Raw genomic sequence first — 18875 nt, 5'->3', positions numbered from 1 at the left:
ATATATTCTAGAATGCGTTTTATATTCTTGTTTTTGTCTCTTAGAAATATAAATACCTTTTCTTGTTTGTTGAAAAACCTCTTTGCAACTTTGCGTTGCAGAAAGTCAAGGACACACTTAGTTGTTGGCTCACTCACTCCACAGATGTGTCCAGTGTTTGTTTGTGAGACTGAAGCGCGTTTCATGGTTTCTTCCTGCAGAACAGGAACTCTGGAGCCCGGAGACAAGCTGCTGGCCATAGATAACATCCGTCTGGAGAACTGCTGCATGGAGGACGCCGTCCAGATCCTCCAGCAGAGCGAAGACCTGGTCAAACTCAAAATCCGCAAGGATGAGGACAACTCAGGTGTGTGTGTGTGTGTGTGTGTGTGTGTGTGCGCGCGTGTCCAGCTTCAGAACATGCCAAGAACTTGTGAAGGGCGTGTTTCATATTTAAAAGGAAAAAAACAGGACATTGTATCATATAGGGGGCATTGTTTTGCATTGTGATATTATTTTCCTCCCATTATTTTGCTAAAGCCTCATTACTGTAATGCATTTGTATGTTTTGGAGTTTTGATTTTCATTTGAGATTCATGCTGTTAGAATTCATTAATGAAAAGCACTTTTCTTTTAAATTGATCTCAGCATAAATTAAAAACAGTACGGCAAATATTATCATGGTTAGAGTTTACTATTTAAATAATATAGTACATTATTATCCTCATTACATACATTGCATAAAAAATGTCCATCGTTCTATAAATAGGCTTTCTTTATGCAAAATACTGTTTAATAGTATCTTTTATTTATTTATCTTATATATGGGTATTTTAGACTATTGGAAATGTGAATCCTTTTTCATTTTATAATTTATCATCATAAAGTCTTAACATGTTTCGCATTCATCATTACATTTTTATAAATTATGATGCCAAATGATAAAGATTCAAATAAAACTTAAATCAATATTTTGTTTTAGCATGATAAGAGTGCATGGTTTAAAAGTAAATAGTACATTATTATCCTCATTATGTATTGCATACAAATGTTTGTGGTCCACAAATAGGCTTTCTTTATGCAAAATACTATATTTTATAGAATTAGAAATATATGTTATAGTTATATTTGTTCATATTTTATTTGTACATGGTTGTTTTTGCCTCTTAGAAATATAAACTTTTTATTTTAAATTGTCATTTTTTTTTTTTTTTTAGCATTTATATTGATAAAAATAAAATACAACAATAAAATACAAAAGAAAATATAAATGCATTTAGTTTAGTTTAGTGTTTGTCTGTTAGAAATATAGGATGAAATATGACCTGGTCGGCTTATCCAAGTTATTCCAAAATTAATCAATCAATCCGAAATAAAATATCCGACCCTATTTTGATTTTAAACATCTAATTTGAAAATCATACTGAAAGCATGTCAATGTGTAATCCAACATTTGACCGCCAGGTGTCAGTATATTACAGCATTTATAAAACGTATAGTTCCGGTCCTTGATTCTGATTGGCTGAGCCACGTTCGAAGCTGTCGTAAATTACTCTACAAACATACACCTTTGTTTACGTTTGTGTGTTGCTCGGCAACCACTTTGTTGCAACCACAGCTGATGCTAAGGAACTACATTGTTTGCTGGAAGAATACTGTTTTTATTAATATCATTACACTTTATTTGCTCTGTTTTATTTTGTGAAACCTTACTACGTATATATGGAATAACCGTTTTATAAAAGCAATAAGCCCCGTGAAGCCGTGGTTTACAGTGAATTTATAACGGCTAAGGGGGTTTTAGGCACTCATATAAATTATATACAGTATAAATTCACCACGGCTTCACGGGGCTTATTGATTTAATCTACTTCAAATGCCAAATAGTTCAAGGATGCAACCATAATAACAAATAAATCCTGTCAATCAAAACATTGGCCACTCCTACTCGTTCTTTATTATTGCTAGTTTCCACACTGAGAACAATGGAAAAAACGATTCAAAACTATACAAATGACACGAATGGGAGTTATGTAGTACATTTTTGTGGACATGACAGACAGAGATCAGTCGTTGCTGATTTTCTGTTAAGAGGTAAAACACAGTCTGTGGTCAGAGCAGCAGATGAAGCGAAGCGTCTTATCGTTGCTTTGAAGTGAAACTGTCTTTGTTTGGCCTGTTTTGCAGCTCCAAGAGCGAATCAAACACCGAGCTCTTCTGTTCACAATGTTCAATTATTCATTGAATATCCATAATGTGTTGATATGAATGCGTGTCAGCAGAATCTAGTGTCCTCAGAATGATATGTGACAGCAGAAGCGTGTCCTCTGTGCAGACGAGCAGGAGTCGTCCGGCTCCATCATCTACACGGTGGAGCTGAAGCGCTACGGCGGCCCGCTGGGCATCACCATCTCCGGCACCGAGGAGCCCTTTGACCCCATCATCATCTCAGGCCTGACCAAGAGGGGTCTCGCTGAGAGGTGAGCCACGGGACACAGATCCAGCCTAAACCTGCCCATACGGGACGCCAAACACACCAGATGTGAGAGCGAACGGAGCGATGTTACAGAGCTCAATCAACCTAATCTCACCAGCACGGCTCAGAGCACTTTTCCTGATTCATCACTGCTCGGCAGAAAACTGGCTGTTTCTTCACTGCGCTGTTTCGTCCACATTCAGTGTGTTTGGCTTCCCATATCCACATGTATCCACCTCAGCTGCCCTCACACTAGATGCGCATATGCTGCCCTCTCTCTTTCTGACTCTTAGAATTAATTACTTAATTAACAGTGGCAATAATAATAATAATAATAATAGTACTAATTTTAAAATATTAATACCGATGATGATGATAATAATAATAATAATAATAATAATAATAATAATTAAAAGATATTAATACAGACTATAATAATTATAATAATAATTAAAAAATATCAATACAGATAATAATAATAATAATAATAATAAGTAAAAATATTAATACTAATAATAATAATAATTTAAAAATATTGATACAGATAATAATCATTGTTATAATAATTTAAAATATTAATACATATGATAATAATAATAATTAAAAAATATGAATACAGATAATAATAATTATTATAATAATTTTAAAATATGAATACAGATAATAATAATAATAATAATAATAATAATAATAATAATTTTAAAATATTAACTGATAATATATATATTTTTTTTTAATATTAATACATATAATAATAATAATAATAATAATAATAATACTAATAATTAAAAAATATTAATACTGATAATAATAATAATAATTATTATTATCATCATCATCATCATCGTTATTATAAAATATAAATAATAATAATAATAATAATAATCAGGGTATTTCAGCTAAATACATTTTTTATGTAAATAAAACCAGTCAATTTGGAATTATTGATTAACTGTAGTTGTAGTTTTAGTAGTAGTAGTAATAATACTAATAATAATAAATTAAAAATACATAATAGTTTAATAAAACCTGTCAATTTGTAATTATTAATTACTCCTAATTAACAGTAGTAGTAGTAGTATTAATAATAATAATAATAATGATGATGATGATAATAATAAGGGTAATTAAGCGGTATTAAATATTTTTATGTGAATAAAACCCAGTCTATGTGGATTTATTGATTACTCATAATTAACAGTGGTATTTAATAATATTAATAATAATAATAATAATAATAATAATAATAATAATAATACAAATTATTATTATTATTATTATTATTAAGGTGATCAAGTCATACTAAATATTTTCATTTGAATAGAATACTTAAATTTAAATGAAATTATTATTATTATTATTATTATTATTATTATTAATAATAGTAATAATAATGTTTGTGTTATAATTATATATTATATTTATAATTATATATTGCGTTATAATGTGTAATAATGTTTATAGAATTATGTTATCATTGTTATGAATTAAATAATGTTATAACTAGTTATTAATATAAATATAAATACACATACTGGTAAAAAATGTATAGTCTGAATGCACTGTAAGTCGCTTTGGATAAAAGCATCTGCTAAATGCATAAATTATTATTAAATTATTATTAATTAATTTAATTAAATATTGTTATATAAATATTGCTATAAATAGTTCAAAGGATAATAGTTTATTCAGTCATATTAAATATTTTGCTTAAAAAACAAGTATATTATTATTATTATTATTATTATTATTATTATTATTATTATTTAGCACACAGGCCATAATGCTTCTATGAATGGTTTTTGTCATTTGTTGATGTTGACAGCCCTGCTAGAGTGTTCTACTCATAACTGTGTCCAGTTTGGTTTGCAAAGAAAAGCGGCGTCTGTGATTCTAAAATGATATATGCCAGGTTCTCATAAATGGGTTATTACATTTATTTGCTGATCCTGATAAAAGGCAGTCTTCTGTATGAATTGACCATTAAAGACTCTCTACCACACACACACACACACACACCTACTGAGGCCAAACATGTATTGGTAATGCGAGCTCCAAATATGCAATCCTTCAAAGTGCACTCAGAAATACACACTTGTTTCTTCATTTTTGGACACTTTGTGTGTCCGGTGTCGATTTTGAAAGTCTGTTTGAAGAAGGTTTATTGTCCACGGCTGCAGAAGCTCTGAGGAGTTTCTGATTGTGTGGTTGTTGTCTGTTCTCACAGGACTGGAGCCATTCACGTTGGCGATCGTATTCTGGCCATCAACAGCGTCAGTCTGAAGGGGAAGCCGCTCAGTGAAGCCATACACCTGCTGCAGATGGCAGGAGAAACCGTCACCCTCAAGATCAAGAAGCAGACCGACAGTACGACTCACACTATACACTACTGGATGCACGTTATGCTACTGCATGCACAATAGCCCTTGTTTTCTTTAGGGGGAAATATATATCATATGTTTTTATATGTTTTATTTATCTTTTCATAATATAAGATAATAATATAATATAATACATTTTATATTCTATTATATTTTTAAAATAGGCCTTATTTTCTTTAGGGGAAAATATATAGTATATTTTATATGTTTTATTTATCTTTTCATATAATATAATGTAATATAATATAATGCATTTCTAAAATAGGCATTTAATATAATATAATATATTTCTCCCCTCATTTTCCCCATTTTGGGGTCTTCTGGTTATTTAATAAGATACATTAAGATATAAGATAAATAATAAAAATGTATTTAAAAAAATATACTTAGAAAATCATAAAGTAGTATTAAATAGATTCTTATTATCATCATCATCATCATTATTATTATTATTATCATTACTATTCATATTACTATTGTTATAAAAACATTAATTGATTACTAACAGTAGTACTACTAGTTGATAAGATACTGTATTAGTGAAAGTATTTTGTCCCCATAATTTAATAACTATAATTTAAAAAATTCTAGTTTTATTAAAATAGTAATTGTTTGGCTGCTCATAATTATCAGTAGTAATAAATAAACAAACAAACAAACAAACTGACAGTAAGGATGCAACAAAAATGAAGTGTGTGTGTGTGTGTGTGTGTGTGTGTTATATAATATAATTATATATAACACACACATATATATATAATTCTATAATATATCATAATATACATTTCACCCCCATTTTGGCATCTTCTGACTATGAAAATTTGATAAGCTATTCTATTAGTGAACAATTTCACCCAATAAATTGTAATAAATATAATTGCATATAATTTAGATAATTTACATTATTATTTTATTATATATTATTATTTGTTTTCTATACATTGATATTAATTATATTTAATTATAATGAATAATATAATTAATTATAAGCAATTATATGGATTGGGGCAAAACGCTTTCACTAATAGAGTAGCTTTCGATCATCAAATTATCGAAGTATTTCATTAATCATCATAATCAAGAAGTTTTAATTAATCAAAAAATAAATAAAAAAACATTGACTTGCCACCTAAATACTGACCTATTGCCTAAATTATCTGTATTAACAATGAAATCCAGACATTCACCATTTTACACAAAACACCTGTTTTTTTTTAATGCATACAAATCTGGGTTACTCTTTATTTTAAGGTATCATTGTTACAGTGTAAATCAACTTTTAAGTATAGTGTAACATTGTGTAACATACATTTAAGTACTGAGTAATACTAATTAACTACATGTACTTACTCTATGGTTAGGTTTTGGAAAAGTACAACAGCTCCCCCCAACCTAGCACCCGTCTAGGATTAGGGTTATTTGTATGTAATTATGCATAATTAATTGTTACTATAATAGTAAGTACATGTAACGTGTAACAAGGACACCTTTAAAAAAGATCTGATAACTGTCATTCCCCCTTCAGCACCAGATGATCAAAATAAAGAGAACGATCTGGATAACGAGCTCAGCGATAACGAGGACGACATGACCGACTCGCAGAAGACCAACAAACTGTCGGACATTTATTCCACCACCATCCCCAGCGTGGATTCGGCCATGGAGTCGTGGGACGGCTCGGGAATCGACGGCGGTTACAGCAGCCAAGGTGAGTGCACTCTCCTCACGCCGGGCCGATATTATATATCTACTGACAGCCTCTCAGTCAAACATGTGACCTGATGCTCCTCCGAAGGTGGCTACACGCATCAGGCCGCTGGGATTGCGCTACACCCTCACGAGTGGCGTAACAGCAAGCAGAGGAACAGCACACCTCCTCCGTCCCGCCACAAGAACTATCCCTTCAGTGACGCGGGATTCAGTGAGGACGACTGGGACAAAGCTGCCGGGTGAGACGGGACGCTGTACACAAGCGTGTGCAATGCTGCTTTGTTTTCAGTGTTCTTATTGTAAATTACTACTATTAAAAAACATTTTTGGTGATTGAAATGAAGCTGAAAAAAATATTGAAATATTCGATAAGAAACGTAAAGTTAATGAAACTTACATTTATTTTATTATTATTTTTTGTTTGTTTTTTTGGTCAAGAAAAAATGTCAAAGTCAAAGTACTGTACTAAAATGACCAAAACTTTGAAAGCTAATTGAAATATTTAAGAAATTATGAAAAATGAATAAAAACTACACATACAAATTGCTAGAACTTATTTTAGAGTAAATATATTTTTACACGTCTGTATATTCTAGTCATATAAAGAAATGAACTAAATATTTGGTGTTTAAAAAATGCTTCTTCTTTTTTTCCCCATTCACTCTAAATCAATCTTATAAGTATTTTATTATAAGCAGAATCAATTATCGGTGTATTTAGTTGTCTTAATTCCTCTTCCATTCTTTAATTTAACATAATTAATTTAACATTTATATTTTTTTCATTCTTCACTAGATTTGTCATTCATAACATATCTATGTAGCACATCTCTGTCACATACAAGAAAAAAATAGAGAAGTAAAAGACTTATAGAAAAGTCAAGCTGTTTGCTTAGTGATAGGAGTCAAGAAAATATATCTATATTAATAAATATATATATACTAATATACATATATACATACGTATATGTATGTATGTGTATATAAATATGTGTGTGTGTGTGTATATATATATATATAAATTAGCATTGTCATCACAGGAATAAATTACATTTTAAAATATATTCAAATAGAATTTTGCTGTATTTTTGGATCAAATGTATGCAGGCTTGGTGAGCAGAATAGACTTCTTTAAAAAACATAAAAAAATCTTACTGTTCAAAAGCTTTTGACTGGTAGTGTATATATATATACATTTGCAAATGTATATATGTATACCATTTGCCTCACGCAGTGCAACACATCTCCTTCGCATAGAGTTGATCAGGTTGTTGATTGTGGCCTGTGTAATGTTGGTCCACTCCTCTTCAATGGCTGTGCGAAGTTGCTGGATATTGGCAGGAACTGGAACACGCTGTCGTATACGCCGTTCCAGAGCATACCAAACATGCTCAATGGGTGACATGTCCGGTGAGTATGCTGGCCATGCAAGAACTGGGATGTTTTCAGCTTCCAGGAATTGTGTACAGATCCTTGCAACATGGGGCCGTCCATTATCATGCTGCAACATGAGGTGATGGTCGTGGATGAATGGCACAACAATGGGCCTCAGGATCTCAAGTTGGTTACGACGACGAACTGCAGTCAGGTCGAGACGCCGATGAGGACGACGAGCATGCAGATGAGCTTCCCTGAGATGGTTTCTGACAGTTTGTGCAGAAATTCTTTGGTTATACAAACCGATTGTTGTAGCAGCTGTCCGGGTGGCTGGTCTCAGACGATCTTGGAGATGAAGATGCTGGATGTGGAGGTCCTGGGCTGGTGCGGTTACACGTGGTCTGCGGTTGTGAGGCCGGTTGGATGTACTGCCAAATTCTCTGAAATGCCTGTGGAGACGGCTTATGGTAGAGAAATGAACATTCAATTCACGGGCAACAGCTCTGGTGGACATTCCTGCAGTCAGCATGCCAATTGCACGCTCCCTCAAAACTTGCGACATCTGTGGCATTGTGCTGTGTGATAAAACTTCACATTTTAGAGTGACCTTTTATTGTGGCCAGCCTAAGGCACACCTGTGCAATAATCATGCTGTCTAATCAGCATCTTGATATGCCACACCTGTGAGGTGGATGGATTGTCTCGAAAAAGGAGAAGTGCTCACCAACACAGATTTAGACAGATTTCTCTCTTTGAGAGAAATAGGCCTTTTGTGTACATAGAAAAAGTCTTAGATCTTTGAGTTCAGCTCATGAAAAATGGGGGCAAAAACAAAAGTGTTGCGTTTATATATATATATATATATATATATATATATATATATATATATATATATATATATATATATATATATATACTGTTAATTATGCTAAAACACTGTTAATAATGATTCAGAATAACAATAAATAATATAATAGTACATAAATAACACCGATTGTTATATTTAAATGACTGTGGTAACTGCTTACAGTTTTACACTCAAATGATTTGTCTGTATGTATAGTCTTTCAAAACACCAGCAACCAACAGCAACGGCTATTTGCCTCATGCCTCATTGGCTGTAATGTGTGCTTCTGCTGCAGATACAGCAGCCAGCCGCATGCCGACGGCCTCATGATGGAGCAGGAGGACAGTTTCTGGTGCCAGGCCCTGGAAGACCTGGAGACCTGCGGCCAGTCCGAGCTCCTGCGCGAGATCGAGGTAAACCGCTGCGATGACGAGAACATCTCTAATCATCTCACGGGTCAGATAGAAATGAACAAATAATGATCAATGATAGCGTTTCTCTGAAGAAAAAGTCGATAGTTTGCACTTGCAGTGTGATGATGATGTCAATATCAGTTATGTAAGAGTCATTTGATGCATTAAACACAATCACAAATTAATTAAATGTCATGAATTAATATGTTAATGGACCTTCTTTACATTTCAAGAAGCGGAAGTCGTCATAGTTGGGCAAACATCTGTATATGTATATATAAAAAATATAATTTTTGAGTTCCTGTTTGATCCAATAGCAATACATAAAATCCACAATAGCATTTCTATGACCTTCTAAAAAAAAAAAATATATATATATATATATATATATATATAACAAATAAAGTGTGAATAGTTGTATAAATATTCATTAAAAAAATATTGAAGAACGATAGATTTACAATGTTAGTAACTGGAGTTGCATCATCACAGTCTGTGAAAACTCTGAAAAAAATTATGAAATAAAAAACGGAGATGTAAAAATGATGGAATAGAGCATGAATAAAAACAAAATGAAATCTAAATGTTCAATGAAAAACTTAAACTTATTTCAAACGTATTTCATATTTTTGTTTGTTGAAGTACTAAAATTCTGAGGGGGGGAATAAAGCTAAATATAATAGCATTGAAGTAACTAAAACTAATAAAAAGGACAAAGCTCATAACAAGATTGCTAAAACAAACTAAAATTAAAGTGAAATCTAAAAATATATAAAAAGCTTGTTTTTATATAAATATTTTAATGTATGTTTTATATAAATTTTTACATGTCTGTATATCTAGTCAAATAAATTATATTTGAATTATTGGTATTTAAAATGGCAGAACTTTTTGTAAAAAAAAAAATTCCATTCATGCTAAAACAATTAAGAAAAAAAACAATTAATTATTCTGTTTTAAGCCTTCTCCATCTTACTTATATATCTCAAAATTGATCTGTTATTTTAAATGAAGAGAATGAAGAGAAAGTGTATTAAATTGTTATTATATATACAACAAATAACAAACAACAGAAAAAATAACAGTATTTTTCTACTTTTTATAGAAAAGTCATGCTTAAAGGTAGGAGGACAAATTTGAAAACATTGTTTTTTTTATAATTAAACTTGAGATTATGTATTCTTTGTCTTTAAGTGTGTTAAATAAAATAATAATGATAATAATGATAATAAATAAAAGGCACATGCTTCATAGAATGACTCAAACCCTCTTTGGAATTCAGCGGTTGAGCAATGCTGTACAGTCCCAGTAAATAATGTCAGATTGTGGTAGTCTGCCGCGTCCTCCACAACCAAGCACTCAAATCTGGCCTGCAAGATGAGGAATTGTTCCGTAAAAGTACAGCACATTTTCTGGCCTGTGTTTGTACCCTTACCTTATTTACATAATTCCTGTAGTGAGTCGAGTGCTAAAACACCACAGACAGCGAATGCAAATACACACCGCCACCAGCATTCGCAGGTCATTCTTGTGAATTCCCTTTTTTTAAGTTGGAATTCCCAAATCACCAATCACTACACTCCTGCTACCACAAAATCACACAAAGTCTCTGCATACTGACTGATGGCTCATTTCACGCCTGCTTGCTCAAAACAGTGAGCTCTGTTCTTACACAACCAACCTAGGAGAGTTAGGAAAGCATGGGGAAGTGTTTTTATCAGATGTTTGATGACACTGGCTAGCGAGGTCAGCCATGGATGACATGTTTCTTCATCGATACTTGACTTTCTGTTTTCCGTGGAACACAGAAGGAGATGTTTTGTCTCTTCTAAATGGAAATGTACAATTATAAAATAATGCTGAAATGAAATAAAATATAAATATTAGGTGAAAAACTTACACTTATTTGAGTTAGTTGCCAAGGAAAAAAATTCATATTTATTTAATTTAAGTCATAATTTCATTGAAGTACTAAAATTCTGACAAATTAAAGTTAACTAGAAATATTTCAAAAACAATTAACACTGATGAAAAATTGCAATTCATATAAAAAGTTGCTAAAACTTAAACTAAACTATTATTTTTATATACAAATAATTGTAATTTTTTAATATATTTTAAAGTGTTTGTACATTTAGATCTATAAATTCATATTCATATAAATTCTATTTGAAATATTTGGTTTTTAAAATGGCAGAACTTCTTGTAATTTTTTTATGGAAAAGAGGAGCCAGGACATTCTTCACAATGTCTCTTTTTGTGCTGTACAGAATAAAGCGAGTCATACAGGCTTGGGACGACATGAACACTATGTTAAAAGATGATTGGAGTACATTTGGCAAGAAAAACACTATTTTAGTATTTCTACTTAAAAATGTAGAGTTCAATCCCATGTGTTACTTGCCATTTCTTTGTAATTGTGAAATTTGCAATCAATTTCTAAATGAAAGTAGTTTCTACACCTCTTTTTTTCAGTGAAGGTGAACTTTTTAAAATATATTTTTCATTTTTATTTTAAATTTTATTAAACATGCAGTAGTTTTTGTGATTTGTAGTATTTTGTTTGTTTTGAAGTTTTTTTTAGTTTTCCATTTATTTCCGTTTTAGTGTATTTTAGCACTTAAACTAAACAAAATGTTACCCTAGCAACTAACTGAAGTTTAGCTAACTAGTTTATATATATTTGCCACCAAAAAAAAAGCTTTTTCATTCAAAAACAGAGGTGTTGCAATGCTGGGAGGACAAAGGCGAGATAAGGCAGATCCAAAGGGAGTATAAAGTTGAATAACTAAAAGTAAAACAAGTCAGGAAACAAATTGCTGCTTTGTGGTTTCTGAGGGACTTTACAGAAGTATCTGTTGTAGTTACGTTCCCAGAATCACGTATTACTGTAAGTGCAAGCCAGCACAAATCTCAAATTATGTCATGTGGCATAATGGGCTGCAGCTTTCCAAGTAATCTGCAATTTCTTGTACACTAACTGCGTTTTGAAAGTAATTTCATAAGCGGAGATCCACGCTGATCCTATGTGTATTGGATTGAGTTAGTAAAACCCATTGAATTACAGCTTCAAAGAGTCACAAATGCCGTAACTCACAATTAACACACATTTCAGTCACAGCTCATTGGAAATAAATGGATCTGGAGCTCATTAAAGGTAAATGAGGATGGGCTTCACGTCTTCTGGTTAATAGGGTTTTATTAAATGAGACAATTGCTTAATGGGAGTCCAATCAGAGGCTCCCTATTAAAACAATGTGGCCTAAAGGCCCTTTCCATGACAGAGTTCAACGCACTGGGGAACATTGGCTTGTGAGAAGGCAGGAATCAATGTTTGTGGTTGTTTTCCACCTGTAGGCGTCAATAATGACCGGCAGCGCCCTGAGTTTGGGTGTAGAGGGTGGAAAGGCCCACGGCGAGACGGTCAGCCAACCTCACCTCAGCCCTCTGAGAAAAGCCCCACATCTCCTCAACGAAACCAAGAACAAGAGCACGCTCCGTATGTCCGAGAAGACCTGGGAGTCACGGAGGATCAAAGAAGAGATCCAGGACATCCTGTCGCCCACACCGTTAGAGCTGCACAAGGTAAGCGAACTCACAGCATAAGTTGAACACACAGTTGAACAGTATGTGGATTCAAGTGTTGGTCAGCATGGTTGGTATTAGTAACCACTGGGAGTATTTATCTTCTCTGAAAATGTCCCTGGGAAAGGGCAGGGAGATTCATCTTTCACTCCTCTTAGGTTAATACTGTAGGTGCTTTATATGTGGTTTAGCATGAAATTTTGCTTTCATGCTAAGAATTTTATTTTTCTCTGTAGATACTTCATGAAGTTCATGCAAAACCCGTAAATTATGATATGCACAGATATGTCGCATCAGCATAACCATGTTTTATTTCCAAGTAAAACTGATATATCCGGGGAGTTGCTTTAAAGATTTTGTTTTGGAGTTTTCCTTCTTAGTTTTGTTTTGCTTTGTTTTAGTTTAGTTTTGCTTTGTTTATTTTAGATGACAACTGACATGTCTTGGGAATTGCTTTGAAGATTTTTGTTGTTGTTGTTGTTGTTGTTTTGCTTAATTGTTTTGTTTTTATTTATTTATTGTTTTTCTTTGTGTTTTTTATTTGTTTTGCTTTTTGATTTGATTTTACTTATTTTTCTTTTTTTGTTTGTTTGTTTTGCTTTAGTTTTTGTTTCGCTTGGTTTGATTATTTTAGAGGAAAATCGACATGTCCTAGGAATTGAATCCGTGTATCATTCGATCATTCGTTTTGAAAGTAGAAAAATTTGAAAACGGCTCCTTTTTCGTATTTTCGTTTTTTTCCAAAACACGAAAAACGAGAATTCAGCTTAAATTTTCGTTTTTCGTTCTTTGGTGGAAAAATGAATAAACAGCTTGAATATTGGATTTCTACACGTGGGGGGGAATTAAACGCCCATTTCTGCTGATTGGTCAGCCGAAGATCAAACCGTGCTGTCATCAGTTCTTCTGCAGTATCACGCAGCAGAATAATAGTCCTCCACTGCTGCAGTTGTATGGATTCTTAACGCATTTATTGTAACTACATTTAGTCTTTTTTCATCAAACAAACAGGCTAATGAATAGCTCGACACAACTCATACCTGGGCAGAGTCTAGGCAGGACTTTCTTCTGTGTAGATATAAATTCTATTCTTTGCATCAGCTGGGCATGGCAGGGTATGATATGACAGCTGTCTTAGCCTACCCTGCTCACCCAGTAAGTCTGTTTAAGTAATTAATTAATTCGTTTCAAAATAAATATTTTAAACACTAAGACAAAAAGGAAAGAATAATAAATTGGCTTGGGTATATATATAGGCCTATGTTCACGCAAGAACTGCCATTCTGACTGACAACCGGAGAACAGCAGATATTAAATAGCCTACTGTTAGAGTTATATAATGCAGTATTGTGTAAAATTGATTATAATTGATATCTCAAAAGGATATGCACTTTTGCGCGGCGTGAGCTGCTGCGCACTCGCACTGCAAGATTTTCATAAAATATAATAACTTGCAATTTCAGTTTGTTTCTCACTTGGAATGCTTGGAATATACGCCACGAGATGCATAGGATTATTTTACGACAGATATGCATCCGCTTAAAAAAATAAAAATAAATAATAAAGTCACCATTCTCTGCCATTAAATTGGCAAGTACGAGCAGGACATTTTTGTGTTATTAAGTAATAAGCCTTTATAACAACATTAAGGTGAATATTCACTCTAGTTCACACATTTCCAATAAATTGCGATGGGTTAAATAAACTCAATAAGCAGACAGACTACAGTCAAGCGCAGACCAGTATTGAAGTGCACAGGAAATAAGCAGCATCATATTTAAAGCAGTTTAAATTAATATTGAGTACTGATTGATGTTCACTTGGATTTTTTTCCCCATCGAGGGGAAATAACTTAATACTCTGTCATTTATAGTCGTTTGGTAAATTTTTTGTATTTTTATTTGTGTAACGTTACGTTCAAAATAACTACAAAATGTCATGCCTTTGAAAAATAAAGAGAACAACAGAATGCGCTGCTTTAGCGCGTCTCTGTCTTCTTGAGCATCTTTCTGGCACATGCCACAAACATCAACCACAGGGAATACTCTCTTTTAAAAGGCTTCATATAAGCATTAAATGCATCATAATTCACTTTGGAATAAATCACAGTAGGCCTATGTATCATGATAAAAAAAATCACTTTACAGTTTGGAAATACTTTAGGCTATAGCAAATTATTTCTCGGACCCCCTATCACTTTAAGAACCATTGGTCTACACAGAAGAAAGACCTGTCTAGACTCTGCCCCTGTACGAGTTGTGTCGAGCTATTCATTAGTCTGTTTGATGAGAAAAATATGAAATGTAGTTGCAATAAAATGGGTTATTAATCCATACAACTGCAGCAGTGGAGGACTATTATTCTGCTGTGTATTCTGTTTGATCTTCGGCTGGCCAATCAGCAGAAAGGGACGTTTAATTCCCGCCCACTTGTAGAAATCGAATATTCAAGCTGTTTATTCATTTTTCCACCCATGAACGAAAAACGAAAATTTAAGCTGAATTCTCGTTTTTCGTTTTTTGGGAAAAAAACTAAAACACGAAAAAGGATCCGTTTTCTAATTTTTCTACTTTTCAATATGAAATAAAAAAACGAATGATTGAATGATACACGGATTGAATTGCTTTAAAGATTTTGTTTTGGAGTTTTGTTTTTAGTTTAGTTTCGGTTGTGTTTATTTATTTATTGCTTTAGTTGTTTTTTGCTTTTCATTGATTTGCTTCATTTTTTGTCTTGTTTTTATGATTTTTGTTTAGTAGATGTAAGTAAATGCATAGTTTTTTTTATATTATCTTTAAAATAAGATTAATTTACTTGAAAATATGTTGCATCAGATATTAAGAATATAATATTCTGCATATTTGGTTCTCAAGAATTGTTTACTGGACAACATGACAAAAACATAAGAAATTATTTAATTAAATTAAATCATTTAATGAAATGTTTAATTTAAGATAGATCGATATAGTGTTTTTATAGCCTAAGGACTTATTTTTATGTGAACTATTCCTTTAAGACTTCAACATCATCTTCTGAACATATTTAGAATACATTAGCTCATAGTTGAATTGTTCAAATAATTTTGTGTTACACAATTACAGGTGACTGTGATGAAGGACCCAGAGAGCGATGACTTTGGATTCAGCGTATCGGACGGGTTCTTGGAAAAGGGTGTTTGCGTGAACATGATCAGGCCTGAAGGTCCGGCGGACCGTGCTGGACTCAAACCGTACGACAGGATCCTTCAGGTGCCTCTTCTCAGATCACCACTAGCTGGTTTCCCTGCGTCCCCTCCCTTTCCCCAGCTATATGATCTGCCCAGCTCGGTTAAATATAAACTCACTCTGAGAGGGCCAGAATGAGGTATGAGAGCATTCAATAGGCCTTTGACTCTGGGAGGACATGTCGAGTTAAAAAGTGATTCGGCTGGATCTTCTGCGTGGCTACACAGCACTTGTGGTCAAATCTTAGAGAGCGTCCCCCTCTCGCTAATCTGCCACACTTCACTGGCTGTGGAAATGATTAAATCTGTCTAAAGATTATATTTAACAGCTGTGGTGTGTTAACCACAGTTGCAACCATAGTTGTAGGTGCTTGCTTTATGGTGTCTGGTTTTATAGTCTATAAAATCATAAATAAAATTCTGTAGAACATTGAAACCATGAAGTCAGTATTTTGGAAAACAAATTTCATTCAAAATATTTTGTCATTAAATCCTCATTTGTTTATACTGTAGGTGCTTTTTTCCGCTGTTTCAAACTTATAAACGTGTTTTCCTCTGAAGATACTTTATGCGGTTTTATTTATTTAATTTTTTAAGTCAAAACCAAGAAGTTATGATACTCATGATTTATTTTCAAGAAAAACGGACATATCCTGGGAGTTGCTTTATGATTTGATATTTGTTTGTTTGCACTTTTTTGCATTATTTAAGAAAAAAGTTTGATTTAAAATATTTTGTTGTTTAGCATATGCTAATGAGATGCTAACGTCAGTGTTATTTATATGCTATTATAGTATTTATTCATCTTTTGAATTTATTTCTTTTTTTTGTTATTTTCAGTTTTCATTTTAGTATTAGTAATTTTGCCACAGTTGCAACCATAGTTGTAGGTGCTTGCTTTATGGTGTCTGGTTTTGTATGTTTGTTTTCATATTTAATAATGGGTTGAAAATTTCAGAACAAATTCTGGTTCAGATAAAGCCCGTATAAAGTTACATTAATGTTAGTATGATGAAAATTATTTTACAGATGCAAACATTTGACCAAAGTTGCTAAAAAACTAAGTCTATAAAATCATAAATAAAATTCTGTAGAACATTGAAACCATGAAGTCAGTATTTTGGAAAACAAATTTCATTCAAAATATTTTGTCATTAAATCCTCATTTGTTTATACTGTAGGTGCTTTTTTCCGCTGTTTTAAACTTATAAATGTGTTTTCCTCTGAAGATACTTTATGCAGTTTTATTTATTTTATTTTTTAAGTCAAAACCAAGAAGTTATGATACTCATGATTTATTTTCAAGAAAAACGGACATATCCTGGGAGTTGCTTTATGATTTGATATTTGTTTGTTTGCTTGCGTTTTGTTTGCACTTTTTTGCATTATTTAAGAAAAAAGTTTGATTTAAAATATTTTGTCCTAAAATCACCAAATTCTGTTGTTTAGCATATGCTAATGAGATGCTAACGTCAGTGTTATTTATATACTATTATAGTATTTATTCATCTTTTGAATTTATTTCTTTTTTTTGTTATTTTCAGTTTTCATTTTAGTATTAGTAATTTTGTTATGTGCTTTTGTAATTTGCTATCGTTTTTTAAATATATTTCCTTTTAGCTTTATTTTTATTCCAGTTTTTAGTTTTAGTAATTTTGGTACTTGTTTTATTTCACTTAGTTGTCAGGAGAATTCAAAATGTAATTTTTAGACTCTTATGCTAAACAAAGGAGGCCCTTCATAAAGATGTTGCCATTTATAATTATGTAATTAATCTTACATTTTTCTACTTTAGTGTATTGAATTCGATGTCTAAATATTTTTCCACCAGGTGAACCACGTGCGGACGCGAGATTTCGACTGCTGCTTAGCTGTGCCCCTCATCACAGAGGCCGGAGACAAACTTGAGTTGGTGATTAGCCGAAACCCATTAGCACAGCTGGGTGTTGCCCAGCCCCACGACTGCCAGCCACACTTCAACCCCGTAGGCCATTCCCGTGAGCACCAGACCAGCACGCTAGACCTGTGACCACTGGGTAACTCAGACTATGACCACACCGGACCATTTGTTGCAACAGACTATCAGAAGGAGCCATGATTCACTGGTTTCATTACAAAACTCAAATGAACTGAAATATCCAGATTATAAGGAGTGATCGTGGAAACTGTACAACAAAAGATTTGAGCCAGTTTTCAGTACAAAACTCGAAAGGATCTGAGCCAGTTTTTTAAAAACAGAACAAAACAAAACAAAAATATTGGACTACTACAATGCATACACCATACATGGACTTCGCCCATCAAATTTTTTTTTTTTACTATGGAGCCTAGCACATGATATGGGGGGAAAATATTAATATAATGGCCACAAAATAAGAATTAATTCTCATGACTTATTCTCCAAGTTTTCGTAAATCGTGGCCACAATGTACTGATTAGGAGCCATGATTCACTGGTTTCATTACAAAACTCAAATGAACTGAAATATCCAGATTATAAGGAGTGATCGTGGAAACTGTACAACAAAAGATTTGAGCCAGTTTTCAGTACAAAACTCGAAAGGATCTGAGCCAGTTTTTTAAAAACAGCACAAAACAAAACAAAAATATTGGACTACTACAATGCATACACCATACATGGACTTCGCCCATCAAAATTTTTTTTTTTACTATGGAGCCTAGCACATGATATGGGGGGAAAATATTAATATAATGGCCACAAAATAAGAATTAATTCTCATGACTTATTCTCCAAGTTTTCGTAAATCGTGGCCACAATGTACTGATTCAGTTAACCGTGGTTATGTTCTACTGATTCATTCCCTTGTTATTTTAAAACATGGTCAGATAGTACTGATTCATTTTCTTGTTTTAGTAAGTTATGGC

At 32.7% G+C, this 18875-nt stretch overlaps 1 protein-coding gene across 1 annotated transcript in view; it reads left to right on the top strand.

Moving 5' to 3' along the window:
• The window catches only part of grip2b (glutamate receptor interacting protein 2b), a 156266-nt gene extending 137849 nt beyond the window's left edge, over positions 1-18417 (top strand). Inside the window, exons 15-23 of the mRNA XM_016247423.1 lie at positions 201-346; positions 2315-2459; positions 4683-4822; positions 6362-6544; positions 6632-6785; positions 9065-9182; positions 12540-12767; positions 15869-16015; positions 17822-18417. Of these exons, the coding sequence (XP_016102909.1) occupies positions 201-346; positions 2315-2459; positions 4683-4822; positions 6362-6544; positions 6632-6785; positions 9065-9182; positions 12540-12767; positions 15869-16015; positions 17822-18019 (1459 nt within the window). The 3' untranslated portion in view covers positions 18020-18417. The remainder of the gene's footprint in view (positions 1-200; positions 347-2314; positions 2460-4682; positions 4823-6361; positions 6545-6631; positions 6786-9064; positions 9183-12539; positions 12768-15868; positions 16016-17821) is intronic.
• Positions 18418-18875: the final 458 nt, after the last annotated feature.

The sequence above is a fragment of the Sinocyclocheilus grahami genome, unplaced genomic scaffold (assembly GCF_001515645.1).
Source record: "Sinocyclocheilus grahami isolate Dianchi unplaced genomic scaffold, SAMN03320097.WGS_v1.1 scaffold835.1, whole genome shotgun sequence".
NCBI lineage: Eukaryota > Metazoa > Chordata > Actinopteri > Cypriniformes > Cyprinidae > Sinocyclocheilus > Sinocyclocheilus grahami.
This window is presented reverse-complemented; position numbering and strand designations above follow the sequence as displayed.